Source organism: Dipodomys merriami, unplaced genomic scaffold, assembly GCF_024711535.1.
Source record: "Dipodomys merriami isolate MVZ:Mamm:240054 unplaced genomic scaffold, mDipMer1.0.p SCAF_7, whole genome shotgun sequence".
In the NCBI taxonomy this organism is placed as follows: domain Eukaryota; kingdom Metazoa; phylum Chordata; class Mammalia; order Rodentia; family Heteromyidae; genus Dipodomys; species Dipodomys merriami.
Window position 1 is genome coordinate 59,487,015 of NW_027206290.1, and position 18,600 is coordinate 59,505,614.

At 34.9% G+C, this 18,600-nt stretch overlaps 1 protein-coding gene across 3 annotated transcripts in view; it reads left to right on the forward strand.

The window, feature by feature from the left end:
- Tasp1 (taspase 1) overlaps positions 1 to 18,600 on the forward strand; it is a 199,189-nt gene that overhangs the window by 165,686 nt on the left and 14,903 nt on the right. For all 3 annotated transcript variants that reach the window (XM_070006733.1, XM_070006734.1, XM_070006735.1), the window contains one exon: positions 5,803 to 5,876. In XM_070006733.1, coding sequence (XP_069862834.1) covers positions 5,803 to 5,876 — 74 coding nt within the window. The remainder of the gene's footprint in view (positions 1 to 5,802; positions 5,877 to 18,600) is intronic.

Sequence of the window (18,600 nt, forward strand, 5' to 3'; positions counted from 1 at the left end):
TTCCTCCACTTCATCTATCCTAACCACACCTATCCCCTCAAGTTACCAGGTTCCGTTTTCACAGGTCTTTACTAAGTATTGTGACTATATGCACCTACCATTTATCTCTCCATTTGTCTCTGATCCCTCTTCATAAGCCCTTCCCCCTCTCAGTCAAAAATGTTTCACTGTCCTTGTATTCACTTAATTAAATGGTCAGTTACTTGTTCAGAGGAGTTAAACCATGGAAATTCACCCATGTGTATACCATGCTTCAGTCAGTTTGATTTTGTTTATATGCATATAGTCCTGTATGTGTTTTCATATATGTTTATATTTTAGACCTAACTAGAACTAGTATTTTATTCTAAAGAAATATGTCATTGCCAGGCACCAGTGGCTTGTGACTGTAATTGTAGCTACTCAGGAGGCTGAGATCTAAGGATTGCGGTTCAAAGCTAGCCTGGGCAGGAAAGTCTGGGCAACAAAAACAGAGTCTCCAGTGACAACCCTAAGACTCTTATCTAGTAAACTACTAAGAAAAAGCCAGAAATGGAGGTTTGGCTCAAGCAGTAGAGTGCTGCTAGATCAGGAACAGTGTCCAGGCCCTGAGTTTAAGACCCAGGACCAGCACACACACACACACATTAAATTAATTACTTGTAAAAATTACATACTAAATAAGGTTTCTGTATGCAAAAGCACATACAAGCAAGTGTATTTATTAATAAGTTGTCAAAGACAACTTATGATAAGAATCCCTCAAGAGTCTATCTCTTTATCTGCCCTAAAAGCAATTAATTCATGCACCATTTGCTAATTCAATGTTCATCATAACATTACAAAACCTAACTACTGGGAATTACAAGACTGAGTTTATAAACTGCCATATTCCCATATTATAAATACTATTCTTTTCTTCACCATCACCTAATTCAGTGTTCTTTCAAATAATTTATATCTGAATTTTGGTGCTTCAATAATGGCATTTTGTGGTCCTGATTATCTTTCTTTAGCATGAGTGATGTAGAAGAGCTTTTCATATGTTTTAGAATTATTCACATTATATTTGTTTGTGTTTTTTCTTTGATTTTTGTCTTTTTCTACAAGATTTGGAGCAAATCTCTATACTGTGTAAATTAGCACAATGTGGTATGAATTGCAAATACTTTCAAATTTATCATTCATGTATATACATTTCAGTGTAAATATATAAATTCTGGCATTTTATGACTTCTGGGTGGTATTATAATTTTTAAAGACATATTAAAATATTTTAAGAATTGTGTTTGGTGTTTCTGTTTCATATGTTGTAGTCCTTTGGTGTATATACGGAATTTGATTTTCTTAATATGGAACACTAGTTTTGATTGGTTTTTTGACTATATTGATTGAATTTCTTCATAACAAAACAATGAAGTACATAAGCTTGCAGATCAAAGAATTCAGCTTGCATTCTAGTTTGAGGACTTGCTAAAATAGCTTCGATTATGCTCTATCCCTTCTCTGGGCCTTCATTTCCCTATGTGGGGGCTTTGCTGAATTCATGAAGACAATGAATGCCTGGCCCTCAGGTTAAGTTCCTTTTCTTCCTGCTTTTCTGACATGCTCTGCCAAACAATAACTTAAGGAATTATCTTTTATTATGCATGCACTAAAATAATAGAAAAACTATTCTATTGTTATTATTCTTTTTTTTGGTATGGGAATGACAAATAATTGTGAAAATAGAATGAATGTCTAGATATAAAGTTAGTTTCTTTAAGTGCTTTCAAATTCTATGTATAGAAACTTGAAAACTTTTTTAAATTTTTTTATTGTGAAAATATTGTACAGAGGGGTTACAATTACATGGGAAAGATAATGAGTACATTTCTTATCGAGCATTGTAGTCTCCTCCTTTGTTTCCCCTTCCCATCCCATCCTCCCCCCCACCCCCCACCCAACCCTCCTCCCCCGCCCCCACCAAAGTTGTAAAGTTCGTTTTCAACATAACAATTTGTAGTCTCATTGTTGCAATGGGTCCACCTGTATCCCTATTTAAACGATATGTTTTGCCCTTCCCTTCCACAAATTATAACAACATCAAATACAGTAAAAGCAGGGGTTATACTGTGGGGGAAGGACATACAAAACAACAAAGAAATAATCTTATAAATGTGTTAGAAACAATTGCATGAAAGAAAAAAAACCTTTGAATACATACCTTAGGGTTCATTTCCCTAACATCAACTTAACTGACCTTTTCTGCTTGGCTCAGACATATACTAGTTATTGCAAATAAGGGAAACCATGGGACCTATGTTTCTTTGGGCCTGGCTTACTTCACTTAATATAAGTTTTTCCAAGCCTTTCCATTTCCTAACAAATGGGGCAATGTCATTCTTTCTGATGGAGGCATAGAATTCCATTGTGTATATATACCACATTTTCTTGATCCACTCATCTACTGAGGGGCATCTGGGTTGGTTCCATATCTTAGCTATGGTAAATAAGGCTGCAGTAAACATAGTCGTGCTGGTAGCTTTAGTGTGGTCATGTTTGTGAACATTTGGGTAAATGCCCAAAAGTGGGATTGCTGGGTCATAGGGGAGCTCTATGTGGAGTCTTTTGAGGAACCTCCATACTGCTTTCCAAAGTGGTTCAACAAGTTTACACTCCCACCAACAATGCAGTAAGGTTCCCTTCTGTCCATATCCCCTCCAGCATCTGTTGTTATTAGAGTTCTTGATTATAGCCATTCTAACTGGGGTAAGGTGGTATCTCAATGTTGTTTTGATTTGCATTTCTTTTATGGCTAGGGAGGTTGAGCATTTCTTCATGTGTCTATTGGCCATCCTTCTTTCTTCTTCAGAGAAGTTTCTCTTTAAGTCTTTAGCCCACTTATTTATTGGGTAGTTGTTTCTTTGAAGATTTGTTGTAGTGGGATTTAATTTTTTGAGTTCCAGGTATATTTTATATATGAGACCCTTGTCTGTTGTATGGCTAGTGAAGATCTTCTCCCAATCCGTGGGCTTTCTATTGATCTTGCTAGCTATGTCCTTTGCCATGCAGAAGCTCTGCAATTTCATGCAATCCTGTTTGTCCAACCTTTCTTTGATTTGTTGTGTTTCCGGGTCTCTATTAAGAAAATTTCGGCCTGTGCCAAGGAGACCTAGGGTTTCTCCTATTCCATCCTGTAATGTTTTCAGAGTGTCTGCTTTGACTCCAAGGTCTTTGATCCATTTGGAGTTGATTCTGGTGCAGCATGATATATAAGGATCTAGCTTTAGTTTTCTACAAGTAGTTAACCAATTTTCCAAGCACCATTTACTGAAGAGACTGTCTTTCTTCCATTCTATTTTTTTAGCTCCCTTATCAAAGATTAGATGGCTATAGATCTGTAGGTTCATTTCTGGGTTTAAAAACTCTTCAGTATAAAAATTATTTAATGAATTTAGTCAATGAACCCTTATTTATCTTATTTTATAGCTATATTTTATAACTACCTGCTTACTTTGTTTTCTGTAAAGAAGGCTACATTTTTAGGGGAGAATAATAAAGTTAAAAATAATGAAATTTCCTTTTTTTTTATACAGTGTTTTTATCCTCTACTTTTATGATTATGTGGGCTTTATTTCCAGTTCTGTTTATTTCCAGATTTGTTTATTTGCTTATCACCTATCTTTACTGATTCCTGAATAGTTGTGATAATATTTGGAACAAAATGACTAGTTATAATTATAGTAATGTCTTAACTTTGTATTTAAAAAAAAATCCATGTCACTGCTCTGTGGGTACTTTAGTGAGAGGGGAGGCTTTGCTCTATTAGGCAATTTAAAATATCCCAGAGTCCCAACCTTCCTCAGAACTTGAGGATTTTTTGAAGTTCAAAGCAGATGTGTGTGAAAGGAGAAACATCTGGTGGAGAGAACTTGTTTCATTGCTTGATGCTGTTTCCCTGAGTTCTTTGGCCAAGCATCTGCGAGCAGGTTGGCAGGTTTGATAATTAATTAATGGCGAGGGAATGAGCCATGTATTTGACTAACTCAATTTTGCCCCTCAGTTCTTCTTTCTTTCCCATATGTCTGGCAAAGCTTTCAGAATCTAGGGACCTCAGGTCCCAGAGTTGTGTCTCAACTCAGACACTTGTTTTTAAGCATAGTTAGCTCAGAGACATAAACAGATGGATAACCTGGGATGACGCAGCTTAATGTTGAGAAATGTAGCCTGCTACCAAGGACATCTGAAATTTTTGTTGGAAAATTACATCAAATTTTAAGGAAGAATTTTGGTAGCTACATACTTGATATTGACAATTTTATATGTGTTTGTGTATGTATGAATTAGTCTCTTTGTAACATGTTGTTTATATATAATTGGATATTTACAAGAATGTTGAAAGAATGGTACAAGGGACTTCATAATTGCTTTTCCTAGATTCCCTTGCTGTTTTAGTTCCTCTTACACACACACACACACACACACACACACACACACACACACACACACACACACAAATATGTTTTCCTTGAACTATTTCAAAACAAGTTAGAGAAATCAGACTCTTTTCCTCATGATATTTCAGTGTATTTCTTAAGAACAAGGCCATTCTTCTAAATGATCACAGTTTACATTTCAAAATCATGTTATTTAACATTAATATACCACTATAACCATTTTCAAATGCCAGCACTTCTTGCAACAATGCCCATTGTAATCTCCTGCACCATCCTAGCCCAGAATATATGTCAGGATAGATGACATTTTGCACTTAGTGTTATGGCTCAACTTTTCTTCTTTTTTAAATTACTTCAACAAATTTTAAGAGTTCAAAACAAGCTATTGAGAGTATGGCTATAGCAATCTGTTGTTTGATGTTTCCTTATTCAATTTTGGTTATTCATTTTTAGTAAGAACACCATACAAGTGGTGTCATGTCTTACGGTGTCTTATCAAAAGGCACATAGTTTGGGTTTGTGGCTTAATTGGTGAAATTTGTTTCGATCATTTAAATTGGAGTGTATCAGGGTTTTTTCAATAGTGAGCTTATCTCACTTCATATTTCACAGGAATTTTTAAAGTTACTTTGAAAGAAGCCTATCCCTCTACAACTTTTCTTTACTAATTTGAACAACTTTAAGGGTTTTTTTGTTATTTATTCTGTATTTACTGATTAGGAAGAGCCAGTCTTCTCTATCACTTGTTTCTTCATGTAATTTCTTTGATTTTTATTTTGTTCAGTGGTTATAATTCATTATTCTCATTGATTTGATATAAATAGATTTAGCCAGTGGGAGCTCTTCATGCTGACCATGGTTCTTTGAGTTAAGTTCTTCTCGTTCTTTGGACATTTTCTAACTCTCTGGCACAAGATAATCCAGATTCATTTTATATTTTCTATGTTCCTCTCTGGAGTCAACATTTCTCTAAAGAATCCTCATTTCTTTTCATGGAGAAAGACATTTAGCAACTAAATGTGTGTGTGTGTGGGGGCACACATGAACTATGTTGTGGAATACGACATTTACTAAATCATGTGTACAGCATATATGAATGTAGTATATATCTGTGTTTAATGTTAAAAGTTTCAAACAGGAGAACATTTATTTTACATGTAATAATCATAAGTTTTGACAAGAAAGATATACATTTTTCATTTCACAGTAAGTGGCAATACATAGTTTTGAGTACTAAATCATCCTGACATTTATGAAGGAGCAAATGGAAAGTAAGGAACTGAGTATGTTAAATATAAGCTATCTTTAACTGTTCTATTAAAAAGCAGAAATTTATTTTCCATCTGTGATTTGAATGTGCCTATTTGTGTTCTCTTCCACGCAGTGGAATTTCTGTGGAGCCACACAACAGAGAGCATGTGTGTTGGATATATGTCAGCCCAGGATGGGAAAGCCAAGGTAAGTGGGAAAAACTGGGTCATAACCTGAAAAACTTCTATCCATTGCATAAGCTTCTAACAGGCTAAGTTGTTGTGGATGAAATTTTTTCATCTCCTCCATGGGCAGTAGGTTTATGGTCTTTATATAAACTGATTAAGCACAGTTAACGATTCCAAAGAAAGGCAGCAGATTTCCTCCCACCCCCACCCCTTTGGACAGAGCAAGAAAAATTAGGTAAACAACAAATTTTTCCATTCACTTTGTTCTTTTTTTTTTTTTTATTGTAAAGGTGATATGCAGAAGGGTTACAGTTATGTAAGTAAGGCAATGGGTAATGAGTACATTTTCTTTTGAACAGTGTCACCCCTTCCCTCATTTTCTCCTGCTTTCCCCCCTTCCCAACATTTTGCTCTTCATCGTGAATACTTGGAATAGAGGAAATGAGATTGGGAAGAGCAAAGGAAAACAAAACAGATGAGCTGATGTAGATAGGTAAATGATTTGTAACTAGTGTTAGAATAGATAAAAGAGACTGAGGCAATATGAAATTAGCCCTAGGAAAGCATATCTACATGTTTGAAAGCAAGGTGGCTGACTGTGCTTGCAGGTACAACCTGGCTAATGCTGTGGTCTTACCTGGCATGCTCCCAGCAGGGTGTCTTCATGGCCAGAGCCAAGAGCTTTGCCTCTGTGTGCTATGTGTCCCTAGAGGTGTCAGTGCAGCCGTCCTTAAGTTGCTTGGCCTCCATGGACTCTTGATGGTTGATCCTAGGAGCATAAACATTAATTTGTATATTATTTTTATGTTTGCCTCATGATCTTATTCATGAATATTTTAGAAATAGCAATAGCATATGACATTAACTTGGCATTAAAGCACCTCAGTTGCAGAGCTGTAAAGGGAGACAGCTTCTTTTTTTTAAGGAACTAATTTACCTTATATGTTTATAAATCACATAAGGAAACTTCTGATATAAACCATTTCAAACAGATTGAATTAATAAGTAAAGGATAAAGACACTAGAAATGTGTCACATTTTGTCAGTACCAAAGCATGCATGTGACAGGGGTCTCATAAGATTCAAATTGCCTTGTGATGTGTGGACATTTTAAGCTATGATGTTCACTCGGTGATGAAATTCACAATGAAGTGCTCAGAATGTATCCCTGTCATTAAGCAGTGCATGATGGAAGTTTCTGGCATATTGTTTTATAATACTCATCCAAACAGACATTTGTACTATTATCTAGTAATCAAGTGGCTTCACAGGATTTCTGAGAATATCCAGAGAAAATCGGGTTATAGTTGTGAAGATATTACTGAAATCTACTTCTCTGTCTCACCTTTTCCTGATACAATGTTCACTTTATATTAGTAAACCTTTTTCACAGTAGAATTCAGACTGTTTTGTTTAACATCTATGGAAGGGAAATTATAGTTACATATTTTAAAGGTGATTTAATGGCTTAGAGAAGCACTAATAATTTTCTGTGATGGTTGAAGTATTTTATACCTGTGTTGTCTAAGAGAGTAGCCAATGCCACATGAGAATATTGAACCTGTAATTGTGACTAGTGTGACTAAAGAACTGAATTTTAACTTCATTTATGCAGATAGTGGCTATTATACTGAGCAGTATGGATTTAACAAATGAATGAAGAAATGTTGATTCAAATGGTATCTTCAGAACATTATTTTCTTCTCAATAACAAAAGTTACCAATTATAAAAGCTGATAAACTACAAGAATCCTGTGTGAGGATTTAAGTTCCTCTTGCATTTTATCTATTGATTCTCACCTAAGACTTTGCATATATATATATATATATATATGTATATATATATATATTTTTTTTAAAGGAACATGTATACAGTATGCTTAAGGACTGAGGCCAGGCTACTGGAGTACATTACGTAATAAAGTCCTTTGTATGGAAGTGTTTTTTTTTTTTTTTTTTCTGCTAAGGGCTTGTGGCAGACACCTTACCATTTAATTTTATTTCATAAGTCATAAAGAAGTGCAGACACTCAGACTTAGCCTGAAGATGTTTGGTCTCCCATTTATATCACTTGATATATAGTGGATGTGGTGTTCATACTGTTAGTAAATTCTCCCACTAATAGTCTTGATTGGGTCAGTAGATACAGCTCTCTTTCCTCACTTGTGAAGTATGTTTTTAATACTTCTCTATAGAGAGTTAATTCTCCCTCCCCCACCCCCTCTCTTTTTTTGGACCCTCTGACTACACTTCTTTCCAGGAAAAAAAAAAACAAAAAACACTAATGCTTTAAATTCTATGGATTGAAAACAATGAAATTTTTTTGCCATAAAGGCTGAAATTTTATGGTATTACAAGGAAGAAAATGTTATAGGTGAGAAGCTGAGCTCAAAATAGAAAGAGGGCTATAGAAGAGTTTGTATTCCTTTTACAGCATTAAGCCTTGGGCCTACCCACTGCCCCTGTACCCGGATCCTTAGCTTATGTGAACTTTTCTTGTATGCTGCATATTCAGCATCATGAGTGGCTTATGAAATATGATCTCTCCCAATATGGAGAGCCATGGGAGCAAAATGAGTAAGGAAGCTTTTTTAAAAGGACTTAAAAAAATTAAAACCTATTTTAGTGGGTTATTGATGGCTCATGCCTGTAATTCTTGCTACTCAGGAGACTGAGATATAAGGATTGTGGTTTGAGGCCAACCCAGAGAGGAATGTGCATGTGACTCTCATTTCTAATTATCCACCAAAAAAGCCAGAAGTAGAGGTGTGGCTCAAGTGGTAGAGTGCTAGTTTTGAGGGAAAATAAAATCTCAGGGACAGCACCAAAACCCTGGGTTTAAGCCCCAGGACTAGCCCAAAATAAAACCCAAACCAAAAACAACACACTAGTTTAAAGTTGTTGTCTTCTTTCTAGAAATTGCCTTAATTGTCCTTGTTGCCAAACTCAGGAACTAAAGCCACTTCAGCATTTGACCATTTTATATAAGCTAGTTATGTTGTGTTTAATTCAAGTTAAAGATATTGAAAAGCTCACCTCAAAATCATGCTGTTCAACAAAGGCTGGATTATAATTAATCACTGTGACTGGAATTTATATATAATTTGAATATAGGTAGGTTCTTTCAATTTTTTTTACTTTTTTTAAAAGAATATTCATGTAATTACATCATTTAAGTTCTAAACCCCATCTGTAACATAAAGTAAAGAGATTACTTTTTATAGAGCAAAATTAGGGCATTGATACTTGTTGGATTTTTAAAACTATGTTGCCCATACCCTACTCAGATAGAAGACACATATATAAGTAATGAACAGTTTTTCATATATACCCAGCATGTGAGGACTGTTTTCATAAAACAGATATTTAAGCTGGCATGTAACTTATTCAAATATAAAGCCATAAGTAAAATTGGGTTTCTTTTATATGTAGAAGCCACTTTTTATACTAACAGTAAAAATACTGTTATAAAGATTAATCCTTGAGGTGGAACAGGCAATTTTATAGTTTTAATGTGTTTCTCTAGAGATTTATTAGTCGTTGTGGTAAAAATAATAACTATGTAATGGAGAAAGCAGGCAACACCTCTAGTGTGTGGTCAAAGTTAATGCCACCAGTGAGAGACAGATGGACAATACGTGCTACTAGATCTGAAAACCCGAGAAGGACATAGCATACATCCTGTACACAGCTTGTATAGTATTCCATCTAGAAGTGCATAACTTGAATCATCAGTCAAATGGGAACTGAGGAACATGTATGAAGAAAAATGTCAATGTCATGAAGATAAAGGCTGCAGGAATGTCTTAGATTAAACATTAATAAAAAGATGTGATGACAAAATGCCATAACTTGTCTTATACTGATTTCTGTATACATTATTGGGTAAATTAAAAAAAATAGAATATGGAAGGTTAAAAAAAAGTTAACATCATTGCTAAATTTACTGATGATAATAGCTATACTGTGGTGTATGAAGAAATAGCCCCATTTTAAAGGAAATAACACTGAAGTATCTAGAATTAAATATCTTCTCAAAAGTTCAGAAAGAAATGTGGATGGATAGATAGAAAATTATTAAGTATATGGAGCAAAATGTTTGTAATTGGTGAACCTTGGTAAAGGATATATAGATGTTTCTTGAACTATTGAGTAATTTTGAATTATTTTCAAGTAAAAAGTTTGAAAATAATATCATTTGTGTATTATGACAAATTTGGTTGAGAATTTCATTTAAATGATGCAATTGGAAAAAAATTTCACCTTTGTTTTATAACCAAGCCTAGCCCTGGATAATTTCATTCCTCCAAACTGTTTTCTGGTTTTTCATGTTGAGTCTTTTCATTGGAATGACCAAACAATATTCAAGTAACAAATACCTTTTTATAATAACTTATGAACTGTTTGTATAGTAGGAAGTCTTATTTTCTGGCTGTCTCCAAGAGAGGTAAAGCCTTTTCATTATCAAAGTACTATCACTCTCACAGTATATCTCCTGGAATGATATTCAGCTTTTTGTTTGCATTTTTTATTCATTTGACAAATATTTATTTGTCGTGGTCTCTTGTCCTGTGTGTCAAGCCCTGCCCTATACTTTGAGAGAAGGTACTAAAATCGGACAGATCATGCTAATGCCATTATTTCCCTTGAATTAGGCAATGGCTTCTAAGATATGATTCCAGAAGCATAGACAACAAAGGATAGAATAAATAAAGTCATCATCAAAATCAAAACCTTTTTACTTTAAAGAACCATCAAGAAAGTAAAAGACAATCCACAGAATAGAAAAAATATTTTCAAATCATGTAATTAGCAGTTGAGAGTATATTTGGGGGGGGGAAAAACTCCTACACAATAGTAAGAAGAGATTTAATGGACAAAGATTTAAACACATATTTCGCTGAAGAAAATATACAGGCAGAAAACAAGTATGGGAAAAGCTACTCAGTGTCAATATTCTTTAGGAAAATACAAGACAAAAAAAAAATCACACTTAGAATTCTGAATCCAGCAACATATCTGTAGTCAAAAGTGTGAATAATAGTAGGTATTAGTAAGGATGTAGAGGAATGGGTATCTTTACATATAGTTGGTAGGAATTTAAAAATTATGTAATCATTTTGGAAAATAGTATGGCAGTTCCTCAAAAAGTTAAACGGAGTTTCCATATTACCCAACTGTGGGCTGGGAATGCAACTTAGTGGTAGAGTACTTGCCTAGCATCCATGAAGCCTTAGGTTCAGTTCCTCAGTACCACATAAACAGAAAAAGCTGGAAGTGACACTGTGGCTCAAGTGGAAGAGCACTGGTCTTGAGCACAGAGAGGCTCAGAAATAGATCCCAGATGCTGAGTTTAAGCCCCAGGATGAAAGAAAGAAAGAAAGAAAGAAAGAAAGAAAGAAAGAAAGAAAGAGAAGAAAGAAAGAAAGAAAGAAAGAAAGAAAAGAAAGAAAGGAAAGAAAGAAACAAAGAAGGAAGAAAGGAAGGAAGGAAGAAGAAAGGAAGGAAGGAAGAAGAAAGGAAGGAAGGAAGGAGGAGGAAAATTAGAAAGATGTCCATGTGAAACTTGTATACAGATGTCTATGGCAGTATTATTCATAGTAAAAATTAGGAAAAACTCAAATGCCCATTAACTGATGAATAGATAAAATGTGATAGCTTCATACAACGGAATATTTTTAGCTATAAGAAGGAATGAAGTACTTATACATACTGTACTTATACATACATACTGTATGAACCTTGAAAGCATTATGCAAATTGAGAGAAGCCAGACATAGAGGGTCAAATTTTCTATGGTTCTATTTATATGAAATGTCTAGAATTGACAAATCCCTTAAGACAGAATATAGATTAGTGGTTGTAAGGGGCTGAGATGCGGAGAGTATGGCAGAGAGTATGCTAATTGCGTAGGGTTTCTCTTTGACGTGGTGAAGTTCTGAAATTAGAAAGTTATACAGCTTTGCAAACATACTCCAAATCATTGAATTGAACATTATTTAAAATGGGAAATTTTATGGTACATGGATTATATCAATAAAGGAGTAAAAATATCAACCAGTGTAATCTACTGTGTTACCAAATTAAGGGGAAAATACTTATGTATATCTTGATACTGTATGATCATTTCAAATTCCATTTATGGTAAAAACATCAAAATAAGTTGAACACAGTAGCATAGTCCTGTAACCACAACACTGAGATGGGAGGATTGTAGTTCAAAGCCAGACTTGGCTACATAGTAATGAATCAGTCTGAGAATGAATCTTTCTGTGCCTGAATGAATAATGAGTAAATGAACTTTTTTGTTGGTCAGTTGTGGGTCTTGAACTCAGGGCCTGGATGCTGTACCTGAGCTTTATCTGCTCAAGGCTAGTGCTCCACCACTTCAAACCACAACTCCACTTCTAGTTTTCTGGTGATTAATTGGAGATAAAGAGTCTCACAGATCTCCCTACTCTGGCTGGCTTTGAACTAGGATCCTTGGATCTCAACCTCCTGAGTTGCTAGGATTACAGTGCCTCCGACACCAGGTTAAATGAACTTTTATTATCCTCAAAATAACCAGAAATTGAGGAACTTCCTAATAAAGGGCTTCTACCCCAAATCATGGTAATTAGTGAGACTTGAAACCCTTTTTCTTCTACCATTGAAAACTGGCAAAAGGCAAGTTCACTTTCATAACTCCTGTTCAGTATTTTACTGAAAATTTCTAACCAGTACAAAAAAGAGATGAAAAGATAAAAATTGGAAAGGAAATAAAAACTGGTTATTCTTAGGAGATGCAGAATGAATCTAATAAATAATATACAAGATTTGTTCCCTGAGAAACTACAAAAGCTCGATGAGTGAAATGCAAAAAAAGGCAGGGGGGATATGTTCTTGGATTAGAAAACTTAAAAATGTTACGATAGCCATTCTTGCCAAATGTATCCATAGATTGAAAGCAATCTCCACCAAAATTCCAACACTTAAAAAAAAAAAAAAGCAGCCAACATGGTGGTTTTTTAAATGTATCTGGCAATTCAAAGGACCTAGAATTACAAAAATCAGCTTTAAAAGGATCAAAGTTAGAGGGCTTATCCTAACAGACTTTGATGGCTCAGCATAAAGCTACTGTAATCACAGCACTGTTCTTGACAAGAGACACCCCTGCTCTTCAGGGTATCAGAAGCTCTGAGGTCAGCAGGTTTAGTTACTATCTCAGTGTTCTGACATACCCAGCATCCTTAAAGGAAAGAAAATTGCAAATTTGCTGATGTGTTCAGCCTATCAGACACTGCAGAAATGATCAGAACTTTTTCTCAGAAATACAGACAGGAATGTGTGTCTCAAGAAAAAAAGAAGACTTATTCAGAGTAGTCAATGGTATTATGGATCTTGTTAGAGCAAATCATTGTCTTTTAAAATACTCCCCAAATTGCAAATAAGGAATTGGACACTTAATAACCACAGCAAACTATTATTTAATATTGTTTATAAAATAAGAGAAAAGTTTAGGTGGACAGTTATATCTTCTAATATGTGCTCTTGGTCAAATTCTTCACAAGTTATCCAATTGATTGTGGACTTACAATGCACTTTAATTAAAACATATTGTAAATGATATTATATTAATTTGCTCTGATAGTCAAGCAATACCAGTACTGAGCTATGAAAACATATAATTTCTAGTAAGCTAGCACGGGTTTCTCATATTTTCAGTTTTATTCTGTATAAGATAGAAAGATTTTATCAGGCAGAATTTGTTTCAGAGAATTTTTTTTAATTGAATGAGAAACATAACCTCAGCATATATTCTTAATTTTCTAATTTTTCCTTTCAATTATAAGAGTATCATAATATAGCTGCCTTAATATATATTTCCTTCTTTTGAGGTAAAATATAACAGAAGACTCTGGTAATGAGTTCGGAAAAATAACAAGTTATTTTAACCTGCGTTCAGAAAATATAGTAAAAGGTTACAATGAATATACAGTAGGAATGAATGCTTGATTACTGTTCTTTATGCTTGAGGGGTGTAAAAAGTATATTTTCTCTGGTTTTACCATTTTGATTGTGTTTGTTTATATAAGTTTTGTTTCTGTGTGTATGTGTGCATGTATTTGTGTAATACAAGGGATGTAGCCTTTAGCTTTACACATGCTGGGCAAGCCTTCTATCATTGAGTTATATCCTCAACCCTGTAAGCTTTGATGACCATTAACTTTCTCAAGCTTAACGTCTTAAAGCATTATAAATAATCCTGAGTACTTATCATAGTGTATAAAACTTTTATAAGATCTTCGTATGCCAACTGTACAGCCTCAAGGAGCTAAATAAATTCTCTTCTATACTTAAAAGAAACATATTATGTCAAGCAAAAGACACAAAAGAATACTTGATAAATTATCCCTTTTTGGAGTCCTGGCAAAACTCAAATATGGTTATAGAAACTGAAAATGTTCAAGAAAGTCTTGGACGATAAGAGTTCTAGACAGAAAAATTTTAAATTTCTGATTTGGTTTCGTAGATATACAAGCTGTCTGAAGTCATCAGTTTAGTTAACATCTGTGCATTTTCTATACGTAAATTGTTCTACTTTTGGAAGTCTGGGGAAGAAAGGATTAATGAGAGCAATTATGCAAAGGTAATGTGGTATAATGATTAGTATAATGGACATTGGAATTATTCAGTCTTAGTCTTATAACCTATGGCAGGTTACAATTCTGACTGCCTCAGTTTCCTTATCTTTAAAGAAGGAATACTACTGATGTTTTGGTAGTATTCTAAAAATTAACTAGATAAGCAAGGTGTATGAATTAGACAGTGTATCACATAGTTGGTTTTGGTAAGGATTGTGGTAAAGGAGGTGGACATTCTGGAAAATCACTTAGGACCATCAAAGAGCACTGCTTCTCATGCCCCATTTCCAGTGCAATTGTAGTGCCTAGGGTGCCATTTAAATTGAGCTGTACCTCTTGGATCCTCACTGTTCCTCCCCTGGTAGAGATGGTAGATTTGAATGAAACTTAAGCACACAATTAAATTCAGAGGTCCCAGAGCAGAGAAAAATAGGACAGAGAAGGGTTGATGCAACAAGAATAGACATCTGACTCCCAACAGTGAAATTTAGGCCAATATGGAGTCCTTTCAAATGGCTGAGCAGAGGTCTAACCTGCTTTAATTTTTATTTTTTCATTGTGGGTTTGAACTTAGGACCTTGAGCTTGCTAGGCAGGTGTTTTACTACTAAATCAAACCTTCAACCTTTTCTGCCCATGTGCAGAGCTGTAGTCAGCTTATTTTTGTTTCCCATAAAACTAGGAGGACAGGTGTATGCCAATTGTGTCCAGCTACTGTTTGAGAAGGGATCTCGTGGCTTCCCGGTTTGTGAGAAAGACATGTATGAGCCACCAGTGCTCAGCAGTTGGATTTTTTTTTTTTTTTTGTCAGTTGTGGGGCTTGAACTCAGGGCCTGGGCGCTGTCCCTCAGCTCTTCAGCTCAAGGTGAGCACTCTACTACTTGAGCTACAGAACCACATCTGGTTTTCTGGTGGTTAAGTGGAGATAAGAGTGTCATGGACTTTCCTGCTTGGGCTGGCTTTGAACCACGATCCTTAGATCTCAGACTACTAAGTAGCTAGGATTATAGGCGTGAGCCACCGGCGTCTGGCAGCAGTTGGATTTTTTAAGTGAAGTTTCAGATTTGCCCATAACATTTTTGTTAAACTCACTTAGCTAGACAATATTTCTCTTAAGGATAAGAGAGAAAAATATTTCTTATTAATTACTATTAAGTTTATCTTGAATGAACCCAGGAGAGGCAGTCTTCTTGGTTCTACTCAACAGTGGATAGTGGAGGGCCTATGGTGTGTACTGACCATCTATTCCTTAAAAAGTGACTTCAGTTCCAAGACAGTGGCCCCATAGGCCTCTAATAAATCTATTCAGTCAGTCAGTGAACAGACTTATTGGACCATATGGATTTATTAATGCATATAGATACATTGGACTGTGTTTTATATTTATCAAGAGCTACTTATACACAAGTTGGGCTTAACCGAAGTTGAATTTTAAAGGCTTTTGATAATGCAGTCCTCATATTACCCAACAATGGAAGGCCTCTTATCCCTAGCAGTAAACAAACAGTCTCAGGCAGATTAGGTGCTACCAAAAAGGTTTTGTACGAGAAAAACATTCTAGACACCTAAATTTGGTGAGTATACTTACAGACCACAAAGAACATGGCTGATCATTGATTTTGTTTGTACTTTTTATGTTTGACCAGAATTTCAAATGTAGAAAATTATGTTTCTTTCCTATGTTCTTGAAGCTTCAGACAAATATGAGATTACAGCAATTGAATATGTGAAATAAAAGCTGTAAGAATTTTCTTCCATCTGAATTCTTAGTGCAGTTGGTAATTATATTTTTGCCTAATTAGTCTTATACCATCAATTTCTCCAAAATGTTTCATCCGACATTGCTCCAAAGCAATAAATAGAATCACCACAAAGAGGGAATTCATCCTCTTGGCAAGAGCATAAATCTTTTCAGAGGTGTGAGCCATATTTATTCAAGTAAATCTCCTATTAATCTTGGGGTATATGGTTAGTTCTGTAGAAAGATAAGCTTCTATTACTTGAACTTGTAGATTTTTTTTCATGTTAGTTCAAAGGAAGTAAATATTTTTGTGCTTTTTGATCAATAGGAAAATAATGAAACTATTAATTTCTTTATCTTTTCTTAATTAAATTGTTACCAGTCATAGCTATAAATTTAATGCTAGTATCACTTTGTTATCTTCTGGTACTCAACATTATAAGCAAATACAGGCTTTTGTTTGCTAATTGCCCATAGAACCATAACCATGACATGTAAATGAGGCAAGTATGAATGAGTAATAATTGTATAATGATATTTGCTTTGGGGGAAAACAATGGACAAATGATGAGAGGACTCTTTCCTTGTTTCTTTTCTTAAAATTCTCGACCAAACAAAAAGGCTAGAATCTTGATTGTATCATTTGGTTTCATACTAAAACTTCCTAAATATTTAGGATCCTTACTGATTTTTTTGTTATGATAACTTGTGTTAGATTTTTCTATTAAATAAGTGACAGGAATGAAAGCTACTAAGAAGTTTACAGTATTGTGCGGAAGTACCAGTGGTCACACAGGGCAGCACAGACTAGGCACAGACTAGGCATTTGATAGATGCCTCTTTCATTGACTCATGTTGAGGTTTAGGGAAAAAGGTTAATAAGATATATAAGATTTTGTCCTCATTATTTTTCCCTATTAGTTACCTTTTAAGAAAAAAATACATACAAGGTTTAAACACTTTAAATTTTATACAAAATGCAATGTTTTTCCTCCTGATTTGTTTCCTTCTATAAGAACAGAATACTGTGAGCAACTCCCCCGGTGGCAGCACTTGGTTGGAGCCACATGGTAGCTGTTCTGCTTGGTGATGCTAGAGCACTTCTTTGACAGTTCTATATCTGGCCTACTTCGTAAGCATTTGAGATTGACCTGTGTTGTAGATTTTCAGTCTAACACAAGTCTGCTAGAACACATTTTCATTTTTACATCATTCATCCATAAAATAGTTTCTGTCCTTTTTTAAAGTCTTCATTTTGGAGGGCCATTCTGTTTAATCTTTTTTGTTGTTGTTTTTGTCCATCCTGGGGCTTGAACTCTGGGCCAGAGCGCTGCCCCTGCACTCTTCAGCTCAAGGAGAGCGCTCTACCTCTTGAGCCACAGCGCCACTCCTGGTTTTCTAGTGGTTTATTGGAGATCAGAGTCTCATGGATTTTTCTGCCTGGGCTGGCTTTGAACCTCGATCCTCAGATCTCAGCCTCCTGAGTAGCCAGGATTACAGGCATGAGCCACCGGCACCTGGCCATTCTGTTTAATCTTAAGGATTAAAATTCCTCTGTGATTGTTACAATGTATGACTTTTATGTACTGCATGTAAAGCAGTAACTATAAAATGGTGAAAACTTAACATTTTAGTATTAACTTATTGAGACATTTGGCCATGGCTGAGCTATTCTCTCTATTTACATTCCTTTCAAATACTTCTGGATGCAATAAGTGGTAGGTACTGACAATTTACTTTTATGCTCTTGAGCTGTCATCACGGCACTCTACATGTTTGTACTGTACTGTCTGCTGCAGTGTTGCAGGAGTGGGAGGGAACAATTTAGGTGAAGATGATATTAACACTTTGCTGTCTGGACATACTCAAAGTTCTTAGAAACCACTTTTTCTTAACTTAAAAATCAAAAAGTAGTGGGAAAGTGCAAAAATAATATTATTCTAAATATGAGAAACCCAATAATTTTCTGATTTCTTCCATTGCTAGTTCTTATGGATATTAAATTTCAGACAGAATGGACTAACTATACTATTCCATTAAAAGTGTTTATCATATGTATTTTAAAGACAGAAATGAAAAGTCTAGCAAACAATTTTTTAGGGTTTTATCAAGGGCTTATTTTAGTTAACAGGAGGAAAGAGGAACAAGTAGAAAAAAAAAGAGAAATAATTCCATTAATAATCCCACTAGAGCCTGAATAGAAAAAATCCTAAATTCCTGCAACTTTCTAAAGGCCCATGATCAGACTGGCAAGCCTAATCTTTACAGCGATAACATCTGATGTACCAATATGTTGGGTGGTAAGCAAGTGTATGCAAATTAGATTTAAGGGAAATCTCAAGTAGTATATATATATATATATATATATATATATATTTT